Source organism: Oratosquilla oratoria, chromosome 8, assembly GCF_046742065.1.
Source record: "Oratosquilla oratoria isolate Oo_2021 chromosome 8, ASM4674206v1, whole genome shotgun sequence".
In the NCBI taxonomy this organism is placed as follows: Eukaryota; Metazoa; Arthropoda; class Malacostraca; order Stomatopoda; family Squillidae; genus Oratosquilla; species Oratosquilla oratoria.
In genome coordinates, this window is record NC_134784.1 from 16,036,537 (window position 1) to 16,063,375 (window position 26,839).

Here is a 26,839-nt window from a genome sequence, read left to right on the forward strand (position 1 = left end):
TCGTATCGTTATGCTTTGCCTACATCCGACACTTCATGTGTTTCATGTGATGACAAGGGCCGTAAAGTAGGCTTGGGTGGTTTGACCGAGAACTATATACCAGTGTGGGTGGGCGTGTGGTACCAGGAACAAGTACACGGGCACCGCCACTTATCATTGACCAGAGTCCATGGACAGACCCGTGGATGATTTCCTGTCCCTTCTGTCGAAAGTCCGAGCTCCGACGCCACCTCCACCTCCACCACCAGCCCTATCACCGTCAGCAGCAGGAGTGTGTCAGGACTGCAACACGACGGTCTTCAGTATTTGCCAGAAGGTGGTTCATTGTGGTCTCGAGTGTGACAACAACAGACTAAACATTACAAAACACAAAGCTGGTCTACAGGAATTGAACTGCTAAGGACATATGTTGTGACATTGTAAACCGGACAGACATCATGGGCAAGGTGAGATGATTTTACACTTGGAAAGGGATATTTCAATACAGGAAAAATGTGGAACTTGGGAGAAAATTCTCAGACATCGTCGCCCCCTCAGCATGGGACTCTAAACCCCGTCAGGCAATGCGATGCAGCTTAGGAGCGCCTGAAATAATTATTTGTCTGAAAAGAATTGTTTTGAATAGGGATCCCTCTCAGGGTCATCGTCCATCACGTTAGATCAGTGTTTCTTAGCCTTTTTCACTCCATCTTCCCTCTTTACATGAATTCTCAACGTTCGTATGGCTACCCTTCATTGTTCTCCCCAATCCCACCCTACCAAAAAAAGGGTGAAAAATAAACGAATGAAATAAGTAAGTAAAAATTATAAAAGTGAAAATAATCAATAATTATAATAATGATAATGGTAATAGAATAATTATCAAGAGAAACCCTTTGCTTTATTACAAAATTGGCAATCGTAATTATCTTATATTTGATAGATTTTTGTGATGTGCTTAAGTTACATTCAGATTCCTCACATTATACATAAAAATATAATTTGGATCAGCGTGCCATGTCCCCCTTGACTCTTGTCATGGCCCTACTGGGGGGTTCACGGCCCCCTTGCGGAGTTATGTCCCCTTTGGGGTGGTCACGGGCCCCTAAGGCACCCAGGTTGAAAACTGTTTAACCCGTTCGACACGGTGACGCATATCATTGGTTTTATTTTGGTTAAAACAAACGTTTTTATACAGTTATGGGAGCTTGTGGACATCCAATAATGGGGTCTCGATCGATTATGACTTCTTTCAAACCGGGGTCCGCTTTATGAGCTTCAAAAAATCGTCTGTTCTTAGAAAAAAAAAAAAAAAAAATCCATAAAATGCGTCACCGAATTGAGAGTAATCAAGTGTGTTGTGACACAAAATAAATAAATGAATAAATAGATAAATGATAAATAGATAAATAAGATGTGTCCCCGTGTTGAAGGAAGCGAGGCTAAGATCTATAAAGGGGTTATCACACTGGACTATTTTACCTCCAACTTCCGATTAATCGGCGGTACCGCCCACCTCCGAAACTCACTATGGCAAACTATTGTGTTTTTCAACAATAAACATAGAATGTCATTTGATATGCCGAAGGAAAATTAGTTTCCTCCAGCATATCAGACTCCTTCCCGAAAACTGCGGGCTGCAAATCTCCTCCAACAGTCGGAGGAAAAATAGTCCAGTGTGATAACGCCTTAGACGAAATTCACGACGGAATTGTGCGCAAGGAGCAGTGTTTGTAAAAATTCTATGTATTTTTTTTTCTTTTCTTTTTTCTTTCGCGGCTCAAGGGGTTGAGCCCCTCGACTAAATATCTAGAAAGGCGAAGAGTGCGGACTGATCTAATAAAGGTATCCAAATGGGTCAAGGGTTTTAACAAGAGTGATGCAGGTAAGGTCATCATATTGAGGCAGCAGGGCAGGACTCTTAGTAATGGATATAAATTTTTACAAATTTAGGTTTAAGAAGGTATCAAAAGCTTTTGATACCATCCCCAGCGAAAGGCTACTTAATAAACTAGCTTCACACGGAGAAAGTGGTAGCCTATTAAGTTGGACTAGAAATTGGTTGAATGATCAAAAACAGAGAGTTGTTTCAAATAGCAAAACTTCTAGATGGAAAGATGTTACGAGTGGAGTTCCTCATGGTTCCGTTCTTGGGCCACTTCTATTCGTAATATATATAAATGATATAGACTACAGACTAAAATCTGTTGTCTCCAAATTTGCTAATGATACAAATTTGTGCGGAATGGCAAATGATCACTTAAATCTATTAAATATTCAAGATTTAGATAAATTACAGCAATGGTCTGAAAAGTGGCTAATGAAATTTAACACAAGTAAATGGAAGGTTATGCACATAGGTAGAAATAACAGTAAGTACGATTACAGGTTATTTGGAAATTCGTTAACAAAAGTGGATAGTGAAAAGGATCTCGGCGTAACTGTCAGTAAAGATCTCAAATAATCTAAGCAGTGTATTTCAGCCTCTGAGAAAGCAAATAAGATTCTAGGATTGATTGCGCGATCTTTTGACTTCAAAAGTCCTTCTCTTATTAACAAGCTATATAAATCGTTAGTTCGTCCACATTTGGAATATGCTGTTTCCGTATGGTCACCGAATCTCATTAATGACATTGACAGATTAGAAAAAGTACAACGGCGAGCCACAAAACTGATTTAAGATATCAAAGATAATACGGAAATCGACTAAAACATATGAATATGTTTTCCTTAAAAAAGTGTAGACTCAGGGGTGACTTGATACAGGTCTTTAAGATTCTAAAGGGAATTGACAACATCAAAAGTGACAAAATTTTTACACTAAATGAGAATCCGACAAGAAATAATAGTCTCAAACTGTCAGGAAATAGATTTGATTTGGAAGTGGGTAGAAACAACTTTGCCAACCGTGTAGTTAATGAATGGAATAAACTTCCTGCAGAGGCAGTGCAATGTAGTTCAGTTCGAAGCTTTAAGATTCGTTTAGGTAAACATCTAAGCAAGATGCTGTAATGACTGCCATTTGTTTTATATTATTTGTTATTTGCTTGGTTTTAATTTATTATTTATCTGTCAATTTATTATTATTTACTATTTACCTGTTTGTTCATTATCTAACTATACCTACGCATTTATTTATTATGATTTATATTATAATTTTTATTTTATCTTATTTTTTTATTTATTTATAATTATTATATATATATATATATATATATATATATATATATATATATATTTATATACATATATATATATATATATATATATATTTGTTACTGTCCTGTACAATTTCTCTGAATATTCATTTCCTTTTTCGCCTACCTTCCCTGTGGTGGGGGAAAAGAATACTGCCACCAAGTATTTCCACTTGGATCGTAAGAGGCGAGAAGAAAGGGACGGGGATTGGGACTAGGAATCCTTTTCCTTGTAGCCCCACAGGGGACATTCCTAAAAGAAAAAGTAAAGGCATAAGAGGGTCTGGGAGTTTTCCGACCAGCACCCTAAGGTTTGGGTCTTTTAATGTGCGTGGATTGGTACAGATGAGAGTAAAAGGGAAGAGATAGGTAGTATGTGTGTGAGAAGAAAGATGGATGTGTTGGCTTTGAGTGAAACTAAGCTGAAAGGGAAGGGCGAGTGTAAGTTTGGGAATGTAAGTGGGAGGTTATCAGGTGTGAAGAGAGGGTGAGGTAGGGAAGGGGTGCCTATACTAGTAAGCGAAGAGATAGGTAAACGTGTAGTGGAGTGGAAGGAGGTTTCCTCAAGGATAATGTGGATGAAGGTGAAACTGGGAAAGGAGATGTGGGTTTTTGTAAGTGCATATGGGCCTGGCAGTGAGAAGAGCGTAGAAGAAAGGGAGGCTTTTTGGATAGATTTAAATGAGTGTATAGAGGATATAGGGAGAAATATCAATGTAATAGTACTGGGAAACCTTAATGCTAGGGTAGGAAATGATCCAATGGATGGAGTGGTTGGGAAATGTGGAGTTCCAGAAAAGAATCGTAGTGGAGAGTTGATGGTGGAAATGTGTCTAGAAAGAGAGTTGATGATAGCAAATACAGTGTTTCGGAAGAAAGTCAAGCATAAGTACACATGGGAGAGGGTGGTGGATGGAAGGGTGGTAGATAGAGCGTTAATGGACTATGTAGTGGTAAATAGGATTATGATAGGAAGAGTTAAGGATGTACATGTGCTAAGGGGAGAGGGTGGGGGAATATGAGATCATTTTTTGGTGGAAGGTAAGTTGAGAGTGGAGGATAGATGGAGAAAGAGGAAAGGGACAAAAGGTAGGGAGGTGCTTAGAGTGAACTCTTTAAAAGAAAAGGAAAAGGAGAAGGAGTGCAAGAAGAAGCTGAAGGAGGAGTGGGAGGGAATGAAGGATAGAGTAGAGCTAGGTGTGGAGGAGGAATGGGGATGGTTCAAGGAGGGAGTCACAAAGTGTGCAAGGATGGTGTGTGGAACAAGAAGGACAGGAGGAAATAGAAGGAAGGGTAGTGAATGGTGGGATGAGGAAACAAAGAAGGTTGTAGAAGAGAAGAAGCGAGCTTTCACAGATTGGTTACAAAATAGGACGAGAGTCATATGAGAGGTACAAAGAAAAGAAAAGAGAAGTAAAGCAAAAGATAAAGGAGGCAAAGAGGAGAGCAGATGTGAAGTGGGGTAAGAGTATGACAGAAAATTTTGAAAATAATAAAAAGATGTTTTGGAAAGAAATTAAGAGAGGAAGAGGAGGCGAATCAAGTAGAGAAGAAAAGGTAAAAGGTGCAGATGGAGAGATGATAATGGAAGAAAAGGCAGTAAGGGGAAGATGGGCAGAATATTTTAGGGAGTTGCTAAATGTGAAGAAGGATAGGGAGGGAAAGATAGTTGCAGTGGGAAATGCTAAGAAAATGACCATGATGAGTGAGGAAAATGGAGGAGAAATAAGGAAGGATGAAGTGAAGGCAGTTGTTAAGATGATGAAAGCAGGTAAGGCACCTGGTCTGGATGGATGCCATGCAGAATGTCTGAAAAAGGGAGGTACAGTGATGGTGGACTGGCTGGTGAGGTTATTTAATGTTTGCTGGAGAGAGGGTAGAGTGCCGGAGGACTGGAGGAGTGCCTGTATAGTTCCAATTTACAAGGGAAAAGGGGACAAGTGTGAATGTAGTAGTTTCAGAGGGATTAGCTTGTTAAGTGTAGTTGGGAAAACTTATGGGAGGATCTTGATTGAGAGGATTAGGAGAGGAACAGAGGGAGTAATTGGTGAGGAACAGTGTGGATTTAGGACGGGTAGAGGTTGTGTAGATCAGATTTTTGTGGTAAGACATATGTGAGAAAGCTATAGAAAAGGGGAAGTATATTTTTTGGGCTTTTATGGACCTGGAAAAGGCTTAGGACAGGGTAGACAGAAAGGCACTGTGGGAGGTTTTGCGGATATGCGGGATAGGAGGAAAGCTTCTGGGAGTTGTCAAGAGTTTTTATGAGAGTAGTAGAGCTTGTGTCAGGATTAGAAATGGAGAGAGTGAGTGATTCGAGGTAGAGGTGGGACTTCGTCAAGGATGTGTTATGTCGCTCTGGCTGTTCAACTTATACATGGATGGGGTAGTGCGAGAGGTAAATGCAAGGGTAGTGGGTCAGGGATTGGAGATGGTTAAAGAAAATGGAGAAAAGTGGGAGGTGAGCCAGTTGTTGTTTGCGGACGACACTGCGCTTGTGGCAGGATCGGAGAAGGGATTAAGGAAGTTGTGACAGAGTTTGGGAGAGTGTGTGAAAGAAGAAAGTTGAAGATAAATGTGGGTAAAAGTAAGGTGATGAGATTACAAGGGGTGAAAGTGGCAGTCGTCTGGAAGTGAGCATTAAGGGAGAGTGACTGAAGGAAGTGGATAGTTTTTAGATACTTGGGTGCAAATGTGGCAGGAAAAAGTGGAGTGAAGGTGGAGATAGAATGAAGATTGAGAGAAGCGAGTAAATGCCTTGGTGGATTAAAAAGTGTAATGAGGAATAGACATTTGGGAATGGATGCTAAGAGGAGACTATATGAAGGAGTGATTGTGCCAACAGCACTGTATGGGGCAGAAACATGGAACATAAGAGAGGACGAGAGAAGGAGTTTGAATGTGTTTGAGATGAGGTGTCTGAGAAGTATGATGGGGGTTACTAGGCTGGATAGAATGAGAAATGAGGAGGTGAGGAGGAGAACAGGGGTGGAAAGGGGGTTGGGAGATAGGGTTGATGAAAGAGTATTAGGATGGTTTGGACACATGGAAAGAATGAGTGAAGAAAGACTAGTAAAAGAGGTATGGAAGGCAGATGTGGAGGGAGTGAACATGAGGGGACGTCCTAGGATGATGTGGATGGATGGGGTGAAGGGGGCTTTGGGGAAGAGGGGAATGTCTGTTGAAGGACGGGAGAGGACAGAAGACAGGGGTGAATGGAGAATGGTTGTATATGGATGATGTTATGATGCATGAGGTGGAATGGGTGGGGGGATGGAGGGTGAGGTAGTATGTGTGAGCAAAATTTGACACAGCCCGATGAGATTTCTCCCCGTCTTCTCCTTTATGCATGGGGGGGGGGGGGCGGAGATGGGGGTCGCCGATTTAACCCATTAAACTCCGATGACAAGATGTCTTGTCATTTGGTCAAATAAAACAAAAAATCATAAAACACCAAAATGTTTGATCAAACAGCACCAGAAAAATATGACGTCATATTTTTCTGGTGCTGTTTGATCAAACATTTTGGTGTTTTATGATTTTTTGTTTTATTTGACCAAATGACAAGACATCTTGTCATCGGAGTTTAATGGGTTAATGAAGCGGCCTTGCTGTGGATGTGCTGTGTCTTGCGACACTGTTTCTGACCCAGGGCAGTGGACAAGGTGCAGGGATGACCCGTCATCCAGGAGGTGCTAAGATGAGATGGAGGGTGGAGGGGTGTGGAGTATATTCAGGGATGGAATGGGTGGGAATGATTTTATGCCTTTTCCTTTTTGGCTACCTCCCTTGTAAGGGGGAAAAAGCCTTGGTATATGTATGTATGTATGTATATATTTTTTTGTATCCGACCTAGTTATGGACCAAAAGGTCTCCTGTCGGCATGCTCCGCCTTTGTAATTCTTTGTAATCCTTTGGTTTACCAACAGAGTGGTTAACGAATGGAATAGACTCACCATATAGTGAGCGCTGAACTAATTGGTAGTTTAATTTAAGAGAAGATGAGATAACGTTATGGATAGGGATAAAAGATGGTAAGGGACATGGAACTGCCTAGTGTAGGCCTTATGGTCTCTTGCAGTCTCTTCCATTCTTATGTTCTTATATCGCTTGACGCAACAATGGAGCATTTGATTGATTGTGGCCCTCTATGGTCCAATGATCTTTGCTTTTATATATTAAGTACCTCCCCCCCTATGGGCATCGTGAACCAATTGAATTTTCTCCTCCTCCACCCTTTCTCCAATCAGAATAGCTTTTACAATCTCGTAAGCAATACTGCTTACTCAAGCAATTTTGAAATCAATGCACACATTGACTTAGTTTACATATTGATACATCAGCATAAAAGTAAACATTATACAGCAATGAAATCGAGTCCCCGGGGACTGTTTGTAAACATTAGACAGAGAGAGAACTTGCGCAACTCCCTTTGCCTTCTCGTCTTCGGGTATTATATAAATACATAAACTATAAAGATATAACACTCGTCATCTACCTCTCTACCCACTTGTCTACCAGCCTCTTACATGATTGATGATTCGGTTTAACGTCGTGAAGTCCTCTTTGTCAGGAGGCTAGGACGGTGTCCCTTTATGGGCTTTTTAGCGTGGAATCTGATGAACTATACTCTTGGTCCAACTCGCCGGTGACAGGGTTCGAACCGCCGTCACCGCGACCTCCGCCGCAGGCAGATAACGCTCTAATCCGCTCGGCCAGTGATCATCCTACGCGTACAAGGCATTAGAAATACATCAGGAGGAGGAATCGGTTAATTGGGAGAAGTGTAGACTTAGGATCGAGGCGTGTGTGCTCGTGGGGATGGGGTTCACTCTACTGAATGAAGCAGATGCCTCGAGATAGACTATTCACTGAATCAGTTACAAAAGCGAGGTCAACATTCTTTACAATTTGTTTTTAAATTTTTGCTTAAGAAATTTTTATCTTCACTGTGGAAAGAAGTGTTATTAAGATTTAGGGACTTTTTATCTGACTGTCTCCCTGAAACTGAATTTGAAAAATGAAATCCGCAAGTATCATAACGAAATAAATCCAAATTCCTAGTACCTAGTACTATCCCACGAGGATCTTTCTCCTAGCAATGGATATAAATTGAACAATTTAAAGTTTAAGAAAAAACAACAACAAGAACTGATTTACCAACAGAGAGGTTAACGACTAGAATAGACTTAGTAACTTTGTAGTTTTAAGAGAAGATCAGATAGGGATAGCAGGTGATAATGGATATGGAACTTCCTAGTGTAGGTCGTATGGTCTCGTGCAGTCTTCTTCATTCTTGTGTTATTATAGTCTGTGTCACAAGTATTATAAGAAATAAGTACCTTGGGACGAACGCAAAGATGAGACTGCGAAAGAGTGATTGTATGCTCTGTATGGAGCAGAGACTTGGAATTTGGTTGAGGCTGAAAGAAAGATCCTAAACGTGTTTGAGATGAAGACTAGATAACTTTATGAATAGAGATGAAAGGTGGTAAGGGACATGGAACTGCCTAATGTATGCCTTATGGTCTCTTGCAATCTCCTCCATTCTTATGTTCTCGTGAAGTGTTTAAGTATGACAGGGGTTATGAGGATCAGTATAATGAGAAATGTGAAGTAGAGAGAATTGAAAAAGAAACTGGCACCTAGGGTTGACCAAAGAATGCTAAGATGGTTTGGGCACATGGAAAGAATGGATGAGGAAAAAATAGAAGAAAAAAAATACTGTAGACAGACAGCAAGTCTTCTCATAGACAAATTTTGTTGAAGGTTACTTTCTGTGTTGATTTTGCTTGCATATGCTTTCTTTGGTTCAAACTATTCGCCGTAGTGGTGTCTAAATTCTGTAGGACTTTTCCATAGGCATTCATAATCTTCAATCCGTATTTCGGCTCAACTGGGCCTTCTTTAGGGAGTGTGGAAAGCAGAAGTGAATGAAGGTCACTTGTGGAGAAGACCAAGAATGAGGTGGATGGACGAGATGAAGGGGGCGTTAGATGTAAGAGGGATGTCTGTCGAAGAAGAGAATGGGCAAAAGATAGGTGTGAATGGAGAATGATTTTAAATCAATCAATCAATCAATCTATTGCTCCAGGTCTTTCTTGTAGGAGACTCACGGGTCCCAGGTAACCGCCAACGGCCAGTCAATAAAGAAAATATTGTTTTGTTAAGGTATAGGTAGTGTGGGACAGTACACGATGAAGTGTGCAGTACCTTCTATATAATGGTTGCATCTGGGTCAGTTTGCGTATGTGGCCAGGCCTATTCTGTGCAGGTACTTATTGCTAGATGGTGACCTGAACGCAAACATGCCAGCGTGGTTCTTCCCTGGTGAGTTATTTTTCAGTGGGGCTAATGTCTGGGTGTGTTTGATGGAGTTTGGTGGTCGGCTTTGAATGGCTTGTTTTGTGATCGGATTATGTATGTGTTCTTGTATGGATGGATTGTGTAGTGCAGGTGGTAGGTTGTTGTATATGAGTAGTATGCTTGTGTTGGTTTAAGTTTAGCTGGTTGTGTTTGTGTAATGTAATAAGATAAGTGAATATATTTGAAGGTTCTTTCATAGAACTTAATGTTCATATAGTGTTTTGATTATAGGCAGGCGTTCTACTGGGGATGATTTTGGTACATCAACTTTTTTATTCTCAGTGCTTTACTGTGTACACTTTTAAGTTGTCTTATGCTTGTTTTCTTGATTGTTGGTTGTGAATACTAAAAATGATACTGCACAAGATTTTGAAAATAACAACAGCAAGAACAAGAACAAGAACAACAATAGTAACAACACTATGAATAACAACAGAAAAACAGCACCACCACCACCAACAACAATAACAGCAACAGTAGCTTTAGCAACAAGTACAAATAGAAGACAACAACAACAACGACAATGACAACAATAACAAACAAAAGCAGCAACAACAACAGCAGCAACAAACAATAATAAAAGAAACAGAGATAACAACACTCAGCACCTACAGCAACAATAATCTGCCAAGATGGTGACAGTGCGATGAAATGGATCCTTACAAACTCCTACGATTGGGAGGCTATACAGAGTACTTTGTAGCGTGGAATTTAATAAACCATGTCCTTGGTTTAACTTCGCCGGTGGCAGGATTCGACCCCCCCCCCTCCCGACCTCAGCTGCATTTAAAGACGCCTTAACCCGCTCGGCCAGAAAGGTTCCGTTTGTGATACACATAAACAGACGGGAGCATTCTGAACTTTTTGGTGGAACTAGTTTGTGGGGCATATCATCTTGCTCGATCCCAGAGAGATGACCAGCGCTAGGAAAGTATTGTGGCTCTGAACCATTTCAGCCTGCCTGGCGCATCTGTTGCTCTCGCTTTCTGCGTGTGAAAATGTGGAGTCCAGATCAGGCCTATGTCCAGTGTACCACCCACTACAATGGCTTTACGTGTATATTTCACTGGGATGTTTGTGTTGTTTATCTTAAGGGGATTTTCCGTGATTGTTCTATTGGATCTGCTCCAGTGGAAGTAGACAGTTTTGCATTTCGACGCGTTGGTGTTGATGCGTCATCGCTGCTCCCATGCGTTTGGCCCGTCAATTATGTTCTCCATTAGTTGTAAAACTTTCTTCAGTAATATGTGGGTACTACTGTGATTGGTGTCGTTCTCATACGAAAGGGTAAGGGCCTAGTTGCACGGGTAAGTTTGTTATTGGAGATTATTTGTTATATAAGTTATAAAGAATGGGACCAAAGACAGAGCCTTGAAGCACTCCAGCCTTGGGTACAAGGGGTTGTGACTGACATCCCAGCTACTTTATTCATATTGTCCTGTCGCCCAGGTAGCTGCAGAGCAACCATGTGAAAAGCAGAGCAAAGTCGAAGAAGTGCAATTTGCACTTAAGACTCTCGTGCCAGACAGTGTCGAATGATATACATTGCGGTAACATTTTTTATCTAATTAATTATAATATATTACCATTCTCTATTCTATGCCAGGTTAGTGGTCGATGACTCTCGGGGTACGTAACGGGAGAAAGATTGAGAACACCTGGTTTAGCAGCTTTTGGGCCCGCTGTATGATCACTGATATAACTTCTTCAACACCCTGCCCCAGGCGAAACCAAACTTGCAATCTTTTAAGAATGTTTTTCATCTCAAGATAATTGGTCAAGCGACGGCAGAAGACGTGCTAGAACACATTATCAAAGTAATCTAACGTATAATGAGGCAATATGATAAGGGGGAAGAGGTAGGTTTCTAGTGTTTTGGAATGAGGACAGTATAGGAGATATTGATTAGCTGTGGGAAGTACTCAGTGGCAAGAGAGCTATTGCATACTGTTGTCGGGTGTACAGTTATGTTGTCTGGTATATGGTTAAACAGTTGTTCACCAATATCTAAAGGTTAATGGGACTTCGCTTTGAGTTCGGAGATTACTACATTTACCTCCACCTCGATGGAGAGATTAGGTCACTTTCTTCTGGCTTAGCGAGGTCAACTGCCTCATCAGGGGCAAGGTCACTACAATTATCCATAAAAGTGTTGGCTTGACTGGCCATTTGACTTATGTAAACCCTTCATCTCTGTGATGTTTGTTCTGGTTTACTCGTTTTTGTCCAGAGGACGTCTCTCTCAGCTGAATGAAGTCATCTGGGGTTGGTCAGAACGAATTCCTAAAAACGTGGCCCGTGGACCTTAACGAGTTAATAGTAGAAATTTTCAGAACCAAAAGAGTAACCAAGGAGGCAACGAACAACATCTTAAATTCATTTTCCAAATGTTTCGGCAATCAGGTTGGCATCTTTAGTGAATCTACAGAATAATAAAAAACGTTAGAAAAAGAGTCCATGATAGCATATTTTGCTATTGTTCCCTCCCTACGAGCACGTCTGTTTCTGATAGATCATTTCATTTATGTAGAGTGGGGAGGGGTTCATAAACATGCCTGAAAGGATTTGTGTTGAAAGACGCCATGTAGTTTTGTTTCTTCGACTTATCCTTGGAACTTTTGAATTTGTGTTTATGTATTCGTGTGTGTAGTTGAAACATACACACACATGGTCACAATGAATTGCAATGATATAGCACGCCAACGGAAAACCTTTTCGCCCATAACTAACTAAGGAAGAAGTGCTTATGTGTTTCTCCAAGTGAATTTTAAAACTTCGAACTGTATTGCATTGAATTACTTCGGCTGGAAGCTTATTCCAATCACTGACGACGTGGTTAGCAAAACTGTTTCTACCTTTTTCTACCATAGGGTTAATCTACATCCTGACAGTTCGAGGCCATCATTTCTCCTTCTTTAAAATCTTAAGGGTTTGTATTTGTTTTTCTAAGAAACAATAGCCTCACATATCTTAATCAACTTTTTTATGCTTTCTTATATTCATTATGAGTCCCGTAGTTCACCACTGCACTCTTTCCAATCTATCAACTTCTTTAATGAGGTCTGGTGACTATACTGAAACGGCATCTTCCATGAGCGGACGGACCAGTGACTTATGTAATTGACTGACAACAGCTGGAATTGTGACGTCAAAAGATCGCGTAACCAGCCCCAGTATAGCATTTGCTTTCTCTGAGACAGAAGTACAATACTTAGGTGGTTTAAGGTAGTTATTGATTACACCAAGATCCTTTTGATTTTCCACTTCGTTGGTTTTTTCAAATATTAGTTTTACTTGTATACATAACTTTATACTCGTTTGCGTTAAATTTCATTAATCACCTCTGGGATCTTTGGTTTAGTTTGTCCAAGTATCCTTGAACATTTAGTTGTCATTCCGCACAGCTTAGCATCATCGGTGAAATTGTACGTTGTCAATTTAAACCCAATGTCAATTTCATTGACCATTCAATTCGATGCATCAAGTCTCACTTGTAGCAGACACCGAAGATCCAACAACTATAGTCACCCTTTAATCACACCCAAAAGTGTGTTCATAGCCAGTATCCTTTAAAGCCCCAGCCACACCAAGCTTCCGACCCGTTTCCGACCACCTCCGACCGAAAATCAAGCGATCGGTCGGCGACACAAAACCTATGCAAGGAATTGAAATTTAAAAAGTTAATGTGGCTAATAAGATGAAAATCTATGTACTGGGGACTATTCAGTGTGTGTTGTAATATATATATCGATCTATCTATTTATCTGTTATTATCGACTACCAGCGACTTCCAAAGACTACCTGCAACTAGTTGGCGACCACCTGGTCGCCGGTGGTTCGAAACAGGTCATAATCTTGGTGTGATTAGGCCCTAAGGCAGTGGTTCTTAACCTGAGGTACCTGTACCCACAAGGGGCACGAAACCTTAATCCTGGGGGTACGAGACATGATAGCCAGTGCAATGGTACTGTATATTTACCATGAGAAAGCATAATGTGCATTCATTGTATCCTACTAATTGACATTTCTAATTTGAAATAAAAAAGTACCTTTGTTCAGTAATACATATACGAAAGGCTTTTTTTCCCCCTTACACGGGAGGTAGCCAAAAGACAAGGCATGGAAACCAGTCCCACCCATTCCATACCCTACATACTCCACTCACCTCTACCCTCTTCCCTCCCTCTTACCTTGGCACCTCCTGGATGACGGGTCATCCCTGCATCTTGCCCACTGCCCTGGGTCAGAAGCAGTGTCGCAAGACACAGCACATCCACAGCAAGGCCGCTTCATAAATTCAGCGACCGCCCTCTCCATCCCCTCATGCAGAAAAGGAGAAGACGGGGAGAAATCTCTTCGGGCTGCGTCAATCTATTTCTCATACATTACTCCCTGACCTCCAACCCCCACCCACTCCCCCTCAATACAAACATATGAAAAGTATTAGTGATGCAAACCTTGCTGAGAAATTATTATATATATTATATATAATAATTTCTCAGCAAGGTTTATCACTAATCCTTTTTATATGTTTGGATTGTAATTCTATTGGATGGGGGTACGAGAAAATTTTCTGAGATAATCAAGGGGTACGGACACTGAAAAAGGGTAAGAACCACTGCCCTAAGGGAACTATACCGCGGCGATTGAACGGTGTATTCTTACTCCATTCTTTCTCCTCTTGTTGAATGTAGGCAAGCCACCTAGATTGACAAATTATGTTATACCATTATACCAGCGCTACGCTTCCAGTTACGGAATAGAGCTACAGATCCACGGTTCTCAGGTAACCGGCAGTGGTCACCAGAGAGGCCCATAGGTCACCTAAGGAAGAAATATTGTGTTGTTGCCTAGGGATAGTTATTATAGACAATGCAGGATGAGATTCTCAATATCCTCCGTATGATATTTGCATCTAGAACAGATTCTATAGCCAAGCCTATTCTGTGCTGCTAATATCATAGTGCTGGGTGGTGTCCTGAACGCAAAAGTGTTGATGTAGTTTTTGCTTCTCTGGCGATGTTTTTTTTTTTTTTCATGTGGGGCTGATATCAAGGGGTAAGAGGTTGGTGGAGTATTGGGTTAATTGTGTCTTGAAGAGCTTGTTTTGTGATCTCTGTGTGTGAATGTGGTTTTGTGTGGATGTATAGTACATTTGGTAGGCTAAGAACACATGAACATAAGAATGAAGGAGACTGCAAGAGACCATAAGGCCTGCACCAGGCAGCTCCGTATCCATCACCACCTGTTATCCCCATCCATAAAATTGTCTAATCGTTTCTTAAAACAACTGATAGTTTCAGCGCTTACCACATGGTTACTAAGTTTACTCCATTCGTCGACCACCCTATTAGTAAACCAATTCTTGCCTATTTCCTTTTTAAATCTAAATCTGTCCAGTATATAACCATTACTGCGAGTCCTGCCCTGTTGTTTTAATATGATGACCTTGTTTGCATCACCCTTGTTAAAGCCTTTGATCTACTTGAACACCTCTATTAGATCACCCTGCGTCTTTCCAGAGAGTGTAAGTTAAGGTGCCTAAGCCTTTCTTCGTAATGTAAATTTCTGAGTCTATGTATCAGGTTGTTGTCTATATTTGAAATGTATACTGCTCTTCTTGTAATGATCAGATGGTTGTGTTTATGTAATGTAATGAAATAGATAAGTGAGGTTAAGGGCTCTAGCATAGAGCTGTGTACTTTTCGTTTTTGAGAGGAGGTATTTTGTTGTGGGTGATTATGTAACATCCTGTTATTATTACCAACTTTTTATTTTACATAGTTTGTAAAGTGTCTATGTTTTGCTGGTTTTGGGGATCAAGACATGGAAGCGTAGTCGAGTGTGGTTCTTATGAATTGTTTGTAGATTGTGATTAGTTTCCCTCTGTTGTCTGAAGTTTGTGTTTGCAATTTATTTTAGTTGGCTTATTTTCTTGTTTGTTTTCACTGATATATAATAAAAGAGGTCCTAGAACGAAGAGCTGAACTTGTAACATCTTTCCAGCTAGAAGTTTACCATTCAGAACAATTTGTTGTTTACGATTGTCCATCCAATTCTAATCCAACTTCTCAAGTTAGCTCTTATTCCATACGAGTCTCTCGTGCACGACAGTATCGATTTTTTTTAGAAGTCCACATATCTCAAATCTACACTGCTTCTTTTGCCGTAGTTTGACATGACTATACGAGTATTGTAAAAATCTAGAAAGTTCATCATGCAAGAGCGTTTATATATGAAACCGTACCAACCGTGATATTCAGCTGTATCAGTTATAATCATCTCACCACTTTCCTTTGTTCTACATCAAGCTTATTGGTCTATCGTTCTGTGTTTTTTGTATATCACTATTTATTCTATCTTATTTACTTATTTATTTATTTTTCTATACCTCTTCCAATGTTTTCTCTGGTCATATTTGTATAAACGAATCACTTTCCACTTGGTTTAACATATAATACAGAAGATACTTCGCTTTGGGGTGTTTATTTATCGAGCCATTTTGGACGAGATTGATTTTCGAGGTGGCCTTTCTGTAAATGGAATGTAACAAGGAATACTTTCTGTGAACGTGTTTTGAAATATTTCTTATGTTTCTTCCACAGTGTTTTCAACTAATATTAACGTCCAGTCTAGCTTTTCTCAAGTAAGGTATCACAAATATGCAGTATTCACCAGGCAAGCACATGCTAGTTCTATTTTTATTCAATTGTCATTGTGCTATTCCAAGCATTTTTATGAGTCACATAAATGTATTGCTGGATACAGATTTTGTGTATGATTGTGGGATACAGTGTCTTAGATAGAAGTGGGCACCCGTATCCCGCTCTAACCAAAGCGTTCGACAAAGTGCCCGACCAGAGGTTACCAAATAAAATAAAGGCCCATGACATACGAAGAAAAGTGTCTGAATGGATTAGAGCATGGATTCGTGACAGAAAACAGCGGGATTGTGTTAATAGTGGAGTGCCCTAGGACTCGGTTTAGGTCCCTTATTGTTTATTGTGTATATGTATGCAATCAATTATCTTTCTACTTCCAGACAATTGGGATCATAATAATCTTGACCCTCCTGGTGCAAGGAAGGAAAGCTCAGGATGAGGTTGGACAAGATTTAGTCGACGGGGAAACAGATTCTGTCAGACTTGTTACGGAAGACAGAGGTGGTGATGAGGGCGATGGTGTGTCCTCCGAGAGACTCTTCGGCCCGGTGCAGTCGCCCTTCCTCTTCATGTGTCACTACCCTCGCCAAGGAGAACCCTCGACCATTAGCCGTAGTGACGTCACAGTTCAGTTCCACTTCCCTGGGAACTTAAGTCTCGGTTATGAGCCAAGGAAAGTCTATGAAGGTGAGAAGCGTATTCTTCGTTGACCTCTTACGTATTTATATTTTCGTTCTTCCTTCCACCACCAGCATATCGTGCTCGTCTCTGTGTCTTCAGGATTATTTAGTCTATCATCCCTCTGCATGTAGTTGGAGCTATTACAGAGACTCATTACCATAAAGTAAGTTAAGTAGTTCTTAGTCATTATTTTGGACATAATCTGAAAACAAGACATCAGTGGTGGTTCCAGTAATCAGTCAAAAAAAAAAAAAAAAAAAAAAAAAAACACTGGGAAATATTTGAGTAAAAAAAAAATAGTAATAATAAAAAATAAAAATAAATAAATAAATAAGATGATAAAAAAAATCGATTCTCATCGTCACTCTAAAGCTGTCTCAAATGATCGAAATAATGTTTAAAAAGAAATCAGACAATAGTCTTCGAGAAAAGCATCTATTTTTGAAACTCGTTTGACTACCTTAAATACGGACAGTCCAACGCATTGCACCTTGTTGGCGATGCAACGCATAGAATAATCCAGTAACATTCGAAAATGTCACAAAAAGTTTCTTCTTTCCTTTGTTCCTAAATGAGATGTTCTCCACAAAATTTAAGAAACTAATAACAAAATAATGTGTAATTATAATGAATTCAAAATACACCGTATATTTATTATTTCATATAAGATTTTTTATGTTAATTTATTAAGATATCCTGTGTATTGTTCGGTATAACATAACTCACCCCAAAAGCGCAGCACCCCGAAAGTGAACTTTATTAATCCTAGGGGCCTGTTCACACTGGCGGTTTCAACCGCCGCGATTTAAATCGTGGCGATTCAAGTACAATGTGAGTCAATGAAGGCGTTCACACACAACCGTACAGTTTTTTCCTTGACTATGTGGTACCGCCGCGGTTTCCGCGCAGTTCAAACCGCTAATGTGAACAGGGCCTAAGGGTGCCAGCAACTAGGGTTGATAAACGCTGTCTTAGACCATTAGAAATTGGGACCCAGCCTTGAACAAGTAAACCAGTGTCATTCGAATATATGTTTCAAAACAGTTTCTGATTTCCTTTATTACTAGGTGGAAAAATTTTCTACAAGTTCTAAAATGTTGTAATAACAAAATTATGTGCATGTACAGTGAATTCAAAATAGACCGTGCATTTACTCGTCAAAAGGCGAGTACCCACTCCTGCCCATTTCACTCCCTTCCACCTTCCTTTCTTCCCTCACATCTTAATTCCTCATGGATGACGGGTCATCCCTGTATTCTGCCCACTGCCCTGGATCAGAAGCAATGCAGCAAGACATAAGGCAATTTCACTTTATCGGCGACCCCACCCCCCCTCTCCGTCCCCTCATGCAGAAAAAGAGATGACGGGAAAAAAAACGTTAAATTTAATGATTTGTTATTATTTTTTCAGTTGGCGTGTCTTCCAATGCGCTTTTTGATGGATTTCTGATGACGGGAGTCCAGGTTCTCTCCCGCCAGTACGAGGAGGCTAACAACATGCAGCTGCCGGCCGCCTTACACGTACGCATTTCATTCTCGGTCTTCCCCTCAAGTTCACTCCAGCCACCTCTGCCTCCGCACTCTTTCTTTTTGATAGTCTTTCTTCACTCAGGCAAGGCAGCAAGGCAGGACTTGTAGTAATGGGTTTCAATTGGACAATTTAGGTTCAAGAAGGAAATAGACAAGAGCTGGTTTACCAATATAGGGGTTTACAAATGGATTAGACTTAGTAACCATGTAGTGAGCACTGAAACAATTGGTTGTTTTAAGAGAAGATTGGATAACTTTATGGATAGGGGGGACAGATGGTAAGGGACGTGGAACTGCCTACTGTAGGCCTTATGGTCTCTTGCAGTCTCTTCTATTCTTGTGTTCTTATATGATATTCATAGCATTCAGCAAATCCACACAGGCAGCAAATGAAATGAGAAAATCAGATAACTTTATGGATGGGGATGATAGGTGGTAATGGACATGGGACTGCCTAGTGTATGCCTTATGGTCTCTTGCACTCTCCTCCATTTTTATGTTCTTATGCTTGTTTTAAAGGAAAGTGAAATAACTTTATGGATAGGGATGACAGGTTGTAAGGGACATGAAACTGCCTAGTATAGGCCTTATGGTCTCTTGGAGCTTCCTCCATTCTTAGGTTCTTATGCTTGTTTTAAGGAAAGATTAGATAACTTTATGGATAGGGATGACAGGTGGTAAGGGGCAAGGAACTGCCTAGTGTAGGCCTTATGGTCTCTTGCATTCTCCTCTATTCTTATATGTTCTTGTGTTCTTATGATTGTTTTAAGGGAAGATGAGAACTTTATGGATGACATGTGTTAAGGGATATGGATCTGCCTAGTGTAGGCTTCATGGTCTCTTGCAGTATTCTTATGTGTTCTTATGAATTGCTGTCGAGGTCTTCTGTCCTTCCTGCAGGGTGGGAGCAGTGGAGGGATGGTTTGCGCCGTCCTCCATTCGCACATCGCCGCCAGGCCACGGAGCTCCATCAACTTCCTATGGATGTCGCCTCCGCCAGGATCCGGATGCATCTCCTTCTTGTGAGTGATAACTTTGACCCAAAAAATTATCCCTAAATCCCCTATCGTCACACATTCACGATTCTTGTCAAATGTTGTGGATTTGAAAAGCTGGAAGACGACTTCGCTCACAGTATTCCAGGCTTTCCTAAGTCTACAAATCAACGTTGTGTCTAATAAACTCTCAGAGAGATATTTTTGTAAATTTCAGAGCCACAGCAACACTGGAAGGACAAATCATCTTTAAGGACATGAACCTGTTTCGTATATGTGAAGAAGGTAAGGAATGCATTGGTATAATTATAAAGGTAGACACATATATTACATCCATCTATGTATGCTTCTTTACATAATTGTATATCCATACATACCGTACGTATATATGACATTCATACATATATGCATACATAAATATATAAATGCATACATATGCATGCATGCATGCATACATAGATATATAAATACATACATATATGCATACATAGATATACAAATACATACATATATACATACATAGATATACAAATACATACATATATACAATACACACATATATACATACATACATACATACGTACATACATACATATGTACATACATACGTACATTCATACGTACATACATATGTACATACATACATGCATACATACATGCATATATGCATGCATGCATGCATACATACATATATACATACACTGTCTGTTGGTATCGTGTAATCCAGTACTACCTGCCACATGGTCACTTTGTCGACGGTGAAACTGCCAGTGAGGAGAATGTGTTGGACTCTCATATATGTTAAAAAAAAATGCAATCGAAAGGTAGACGACCCATATATGAGTCAGTGGCCATCCAACCCCGATATGGGTCACAAATATGAATGAGTGCATAAGAACATAGAATGGGGGAGACTGCAATAGACCCAAGGGCAGTGGCGCTCAACCTTTTCTGGCTTGAGGCACCCTTGCCAAGCCTTTCAGAAGTCCCCGGTACCCTTATTAGAAAATCTAAATTCTAGTTTGTCAGTATTTTGTCGATTCAACATCAGTGAAACAAAATTTTGTCCCTGGATAATATGAAAATACTCATTTTTACACTGCTACTTTAATGAACAAAAATGGATGACAATACAAAAATATAATTGTGACAGTAATTAGAGCAGTTGCACAATATATTCAAGTAATTTGCACAATGCTACAACAGGAAAAGATTAACACACCACAATGAACCATGCATGTCTACTCAGTGTGAGACCTGTTTGGAACAGATGCTTGGAACACTGATGCATGATATCAGGTCTAATTGCTGATAATGCTACTTGCATATCGTCCTCAAGCGAAAGAAGTCTATTTCTAGGTTTTGATTTTATTGTCGCTATGGCAGAAAATGCCTGGTCGCACAGATACGAACTGGAGAAAGGCAAAAGTAGAAAATTGGCCTTTTCAGCCTAATTAGGATACTCCTCCACTAGTCCATGCCAAAAAACGGCCAGTGATACCTCACTCTTCTCAACTTTGACTTTCAGTGTTGAATCAGCAGACATATCAATAAATTCTTCACGTTCTATAGCTGTGAAGTCTAGTTCTTCAGCCCTGTCAGCCAATTCGAAGGGAGATACAATCCAATCGAGATTCTCCGTAGAAAGAGAAGAGAAATACTTAACTACTGCTTCTCTCAGCTGTTCCACTGCTGTCTCTCTCCACAAACTACACACACAGGGCGAGGATTATCCTCATCAGTGTTTGAAGAAAAAACATATGCTAAATAGGTATCAATATATGTCCGTTTCTTTGAGAGAGATGCTTGTTTCACCTTTCCGCATTTTGACCCAGATGGACCGGGAACATTTTCAACGTTTGACTTCGAAGCAGTATCAGCACTGAGAGCCACCATTTGGTCTCTGCTAAGTCAGCTAGCAAGTGTGCGTGTACGTTATTTCTTTTCTTCCAAGCACAACTCTGAAAACAGAGAATTACGTGACTTGGGAAATGTGTGTATTTGTCTTTGGTGTAAACTCGCCTGCCTAGTTCAACGTAGAGGTCGGCCTGTGCCAGACCGGCAACAGCAAAGGGGAAAAGTCTCCTCGTCGCCACCGGCCGGCGAAGATTCCTGACCGCTTGTTGAGTGTGTTGGAACGGAGAGCGACGTCTGACCCCCGCGAGCGCTATGTTGATTCTCAGGACTTTTTAATGGATTGCCCGTTCGCCATAACAAGATTATACATACTGAATATATCAATGCATTGTACAGAGTATGCAAATAATTTTACATATAAATACATTTTACAGTATAATGGTCATCCTCGTATGTGACACAATATTTACAATATATAATTTGATCACAATCGACATACATAATTGTTTTGACCAAGATTAACAATTTAACTTACAACAATGCTATGTGCGTTAAGAGGGCACTGCAGAAGTGGCGTGTTGCCACACGTATCATGTTAGAGGAAAAATTTGGGGAGTGGCAAGACCTCCAATCTGTACAGCAGCATAGCCAATAATTATGAGTTATGTGCAATGTGTGTTAGTTGGCGTTGGGTTACCGAAGAGAGAGAGAGAGAGAGAGAGAGAGAGAGAGAGAGTCGGCAATACGAAAATTATCTTTGCCCTGAATTTTGGCGGCAACCTCAGTTGATCTCACGGCACTCTTTGGTGCCGCGGCACACCGGTTGAGAACCACTGCCCTAGGGCATACACTAGGCAGTTCCATGTCTCTTACTACCTGTCATCCCCAACCATAAAGTTATCTCATCTCTTAAAACAAACAATTGTTTCAGCACTCACTACATGGTTACCAATTCTATTCCATTCGTTATCCATTCTGTTGGTAAACCAGTTCTTGCCTATTTCCTTCTTAAACCTAAATTTGTCAAAATTAAATCCATTAGTTGCAGTGGGAAATGCTAAGAAAATGACCGTGATGAGTGAGGAAAATGGAGGAGAAATAAGGAAGGATGAAGTGAAGGCAGTTGTTAAGATGATGAAAGCAGGTAAGGCACCTGGTCTGGATGGATGCCATGCAGAATGTCTAAAAAAAAAAAAGGAGGTACAGTGATGGTGGACTGGTTAGTGAGATTATTTAATGTTTGCTGGAGAGAGGGTAGAGTGCCGGAGGACTGGAGGAGTGCCTGTATAGTTCCACTTTACAAAGGAAAGGGGGACAAGTGTGAATGTAGTAGTTTCAGAGGGATTATGGGAGGATCTTGATTGAGAGGATTAGGAGAGGAACAGAGGGAGTAATTGGTGAGGAACAATGTGGATTTAGGACGGGTAGAGGTTGTGTAGATCAGATCTTTGTGGTAAGACAGATATGTGAGAAAGCTATAGGAAAGGGGAAGGATGTTTTTTGGGCTTTTAAGGATCTGGAAAAGACTTACGATAGGGTAGACAGAAAGGCACTGTGGGACGTTATGCAGATATACGGGATAGGAGGAAAGCTTCTAGGAACTGTCAAGAGTTTTTATGAGAGTAGTAGAGGTTGTGTCAGGATCAGGAGTGGAGAGAGTGAGTGGTTCGAGGTAAAGGTGGGACTTCGTCAAGGATGCGTTATGTCGCCCTGGCTGTTCAACTTATACATGGATGGGGTAGTGCGAGAGGTAAATGCAAGGGTAGTGGGTCAGGGATTGGAGATGGTTAAAGAAAATGGAGAAAAGTGGGAGGTGAGCCAGTTGTTGTTTGCGGACGACACTGCGCTTGTGGCAGGATCGGAGGAGGGATTGAGGAAGTTGTGACAGAGTTTGGGAGAGTATGTGATAGACGAAAGCTAAAGATAAATGTGGGTAAAAGTAAGGTGATGAGATGTACAAGGGGTGAAAGTGGCAGTAGACTGGAAGTGAGCATTAAGGGAGAGCGACTGGAGGAAGTGGATAGTTTTAGATACTTGGGTGCAAATGTGGCAGGATAAGGTGGAGTGAAGGTGGAGGTAGAATGTAGATTGAGAGAAGCGAGTAAATGCTTTGGTGATTAAAAAGTGTAATGAGGAATAGACATTTGGGAATGGATGCTAAGAGGAGACTGTATGAAGGAGTGGTTGTGCCAAGAGCACTGTATGGGGCAGAAACATGGAACATAAGAGAGGAAGAGAGAAGGAGTTTGAATGTGTTTGAGATGAGGTGTCCGAGAAGTATGATAGGGGTTACTAGGCTAGATAGAGTGAGAAATGAGGAGGTGAGGAGGAGAACAGGGGTGGAAAGGGAGTTGGGAGATAGGATTGGTTTGGACACATGGAAAGAATGAGTGAAGAAAGACTAGTAAAAGAGGTATGGAAGGCAGATGTGGAGGGAGTGAACATGAGGGGACGTCCTAGGATGAGGTGGATGGATGGGGTGAAAGCGACTTTGGGGAAGAGGGGAATGTCTGTTGAGGAAGGACGGGAGAGGACAGAAGACAGGGGTGAATGGAGAATGGTTGTATATGGATGATGTTGTGATGCATGAGGTGGAATGGGCGGGGGTGGGTGGGGGGTGAGGTAGTATGTGTGAGCAAAATTTGACGCAGCCCGAAGGGATTTCTCCCCGTCTTCTACTTTTATGCATGGGGGGACGGAGGGGGGGGTCGCCGATTTAATGAAACAGCCTTGCTGTGGATGTGCTGTGTCTTGTGACACTGCCTCTGACCCAGGGCAGTGGACAAGGTGCAGGGATGACCCGTCATCCAGGAGGTGCTAAGATAAGAGGGAGGGTGGAGGGGTGTGGAGTGTATTCAGGGATGGAATGGGTGGGAATGATTTTATGCCTTTTCCTTTTTGGCTACCTCCCTTGTAAGGGGGAAAAATCCTTGGTATATGTATGTAAATCCATTACTACGAGTCCTGTCCTGCTGTCTCGATATGATAAAGAACAGAACTCACACGTTTGTCGTGAGTGGTATTCCTGCAGGGCCTGGAGACGGAAGTCCTGAAGACTGAAGGAGCTATCACACAGGGCTATTTTTCTTCCAACCTCCGATTAGTTGGCGGTACCGACCATCTCCAGAACTTTTTTCTGTCGTAAAATCGCTCTGGAATATGCTGGAGGAATATTGTTTTCCTCCGGTATATCAGATTCTTTCCCGAATGCTGCGCTGCGGGCTGAAATTTTGATCCAGTAGTCGAAGGAAAAATAGCCCAGTGTGATAACGCATTGAGTGACGTCACAGTAGTATTGTGGCTGTAATGTGATGTTGGTGTGTGTGTGTGTGGGGGGGGTCGATAATTAAAAAAAAAAAACAACAACCTAACTCCCATATTTCATTTTGCGTCGGACCCTAAAATGAATAAGATATGTTGTTAACCAGGAGATAAGAATGAAATTAACCTGATTTAACGCCAAGGTTAGTATCATTTGTCATTCATCCCATTGTATTTGTTTATTAGATAATCACAATAGTATTTGCAGTTCACCTAATAGAACAGATAGTTTTCTCTCCTTGGAGTCTCTGAAATTAGGTCTCCAATATTCGAAAAAAAACTAATATTCTGCTGCATTTCCAAAAGGCGTTTTCATTGTGGATGTTGGAAATTAGTATGTCATTGGGAGTTGTCAAGTAAAAAAAAAAAAAAAAAAAAAAAAAAAAAAAAATTGAGGACACAGCGTTTATTAGTATGACGTTTCCATCGTTAGAACTGCATCAAAAACATGATCTTGGTACACAAATCCCTGAGAATAAATGGGAAGATTCGGGGGAACGGGGGAAGGTCAGCGGAACCTCGGGAAGGTTGAGGACGATAGGGATCAATTGTCCATATACCGGTGGACTTTTGTTCACAGCCGATGAACAAATGCAAAAAGTGGAAGGAATAAAGTGAAGGGGGTATTTGTCCACTATTGATGAATAAAATCAGAAGATGGGCAAATACCCCCTCAATTTATTTCTTCCGCATTTCACATTTGTTCATCGGCTGTGAACTAAAGTCCTCCGGCATACGGACAATTGATCCCTATCGTCTTCAACCTTCCTTAGGTTCCGCTGGCCTTCCTCCAGATCTTCCCATTTATTCTCAGAGATTTGTATACCAAGATCATATACATGACAAGTTCTAACAAGCGAAACGTCCTCACATAATTTTTCTTTTGGTATTGGAAATTCCCGATTTCTAGAAACTCCCAGTGGATGGCACCATCCGTGCCTACCATCTTCTTAAAAACAGATAATAACATGACTTGTTCTCCAATGCAGGTGAGGAGGAGCTGGACAAGCTGCAGCTCCCAGAGTCTCTGGTGACGGGCAAGGACCAAAAGGGCTACGTCATGAGGGACGACTTCGAAGACCGGCGGCTCTCGTCTTCCATCTGGTCGGTGTTTGCGGGCAGGAGGAGGGTGCGCGTACAGGAGAGTACGCTTGTTGGGGGGGAGGTAGGGTACGCTTGGGGGCAGAGTACGTTCACGGGAGAGTACGCTTGGGGGCAGAGTACACTCGTGGGGGCAGAGTACGCTTGGGGGCAGAGTACGCTCGTGGGGGCAGAATACACTTGGGTGGTAGAGTAAATTTAGGGGCTTAGTACGCTTGTGGGGGCAAAATATGCTTGGAGATAGAATGTGCTTGGGGACAGAGAATGCTTGGGGTGGCAGAGTATACTCGGGGGCAGAGTACGCTTGGGGTCAGAGTACGCTTGGAAGCAAGATACGCTTTGGGGCAGACTACACTTGAGGACAGAGTACACTTGGGACAGAGGAGTACATTTAGTTCTCTCCTTGGCCACCTCTGTGACTTCATTTCGCCTGTGTGATATTAGTCTGAATGATAGAAACGCTAGTTATTGGTGACGAAATACAAAGTAGCTAACACACACACACACACACACACACACACACACACACACACACACACACACACACACACACACACACACACACACACACACACACACACACACACACACACACACACAATGTGTCTGCATGATATTTAGTGGTTCTGATTCCTGTTCGCAATGATTCGTGTCGCTGCCGCAGGGGACCTTCGGAGGGCGTGGACGTGTCGGCAAGGGCGGCGCCCATCATGTACGGTGCCGGAGCTCACTTTCAAGGGCTCGAGGCGTCGTTGCAGACGGTGCCTCTCAACTTGAGTCGAGGTAGGGTGGTGGACCTTCTTTCAAGTATTCTCTCTCTCTCTCTCTCTCTCTCTCTCTCTCTCTCTCTCTCTCTCTCTCTCTCTCTCTCTCTCTCTCTCTCTCTCTCTCTCTCTCTCTCTCTCTCTCTCTCTCTCTCTCTCTCTCTCTCTCTCTCTCTCTCTCTCTCTCTCTCTCTCTCTCTCTCTCTCTCTCTCTCTCTCTCTCTCTCTCCCTCTCTATCCCTCTCTCTCTCTCTCTCTCTCTCTCTCTCTCTCTCTCTCTCTCTCTCTCTCTCTCTCTCTCTCTCTCTCTCTCTCTCTCTCTCAACCTGATGTAATGATACCTGCTGGCTTAGACGTAGGCCAACATTTTAGTTGTTTTTGTTTCTA

The 26,839-nt window shown here is 41.5% G+C and overlaps 1 protein-coding gene across 2 annotated transcripts in view; it reads left to right on the forward strand.

The window, feature by feature from the left end:
- The first annotated feature begins 283 nt into the window (after positions 1–283).
- LOC143027596 (reelin-like) overlaps positions 284–26,839 on the forward strand; it is a 181,808-nt gene continuing 155,252 nt past the window's right edge. For both annotated transcript variants that reach the window (XM_076188935.1, XM_076188936.1), the window contains exons 1-7: positions 284–446; positions 16,585–16,891; positions 18,296–18,405; positions 19,315–19,436; positions 19,627–19,694; positions 25,577–25,691; positions 26,353–26,471. In XM_076188935.1, coding sequence (XP_076045050.1) covers positions 438–446; positions 16,585–16,891; positions 18,296–18,405; positions 19,315–19,436; positions 19,627–19,694; positions 25,577–25,691; positions 26,353–26,471 — 850 coding nt within the window. In that variant the 5' untranslated portion in view covers positions 284–437. The remainder of the gene's footprint in view (positions 447–16,584; positions 16,892–18,295; positions 18,406–19,314; positions 19,437–19,626; positions 19,695–25,576; positions 25,692–26,352; positions 26,472–26,839) is intronic.